At 68.0% G+C, this 309-nt stretch overlaps 1 protein-coding gene across 1 annotated transcript in view; it reads left to right on the plus strand.

Annotated features, from left to right (window-relative positions):
• FGFR1 (fibroblast growth factor receptor 1) overlaps positions 1-295 on the plus strand; it is a 10833-nt gene extending 10538 nt beyond the window's left edge. The window contains exon 15 of the mRNA XM_035888694.1: positions 119-295. Within this exon, the coding sequence (XP_035744587.1) occupies positions 119-295 (177 nt within the window). The remainder of the gene's footprint in view (positions 1-118) is intronic.
• The last annotated feature ends 14 nt before the right edge of the window (positions 296-309 follow it).

The raw sequence follows: 309 nt of genomic DNA on the forward strand, positions 1-309 counted from the left end.
CAGGTAGGCGAGGCGGCACCCACGAGCCCCCACCTGCACCCACCCTGCCTGGGGTGGGCGCTCCCGCGGGGATGCCCGGTCCCCTCCTGAGCCCGCCCTCGGGGTTCGTCCCTCCCAGGAGTACCTGGACCTCTCCATGCCGCTGGATCAGTATTCTCCCGGCTTCCCAGACACCCGCAGCTCCACCTGCTCCTCGGGAGAGGACTCTGTTTTTTCTCACGACCCCCTTCCGGACGAGCCGTGCCTTCCCAAGTTCCCCCCTCAGCACACCAACGGCGGACTGAAGCGACACTGAGGGTGGCACTGCCA

This window comes from Egretta garzetta, unplaced genomic scaffold, assembly GCF_000687185.1.
Source record: "Egretta garzetta isolate BGI_Z169 unplaced genomic scaffold, ASM68718v1 scaffold481, whole genome shotgun sequence".
NCBI classification, from domain to species: domain Eukaryota; kingdom Metazoa; phylum Chordata; class Aves; order Pelecaniformes; family Ardeidae; genus Egretta; species Egretta garzetta.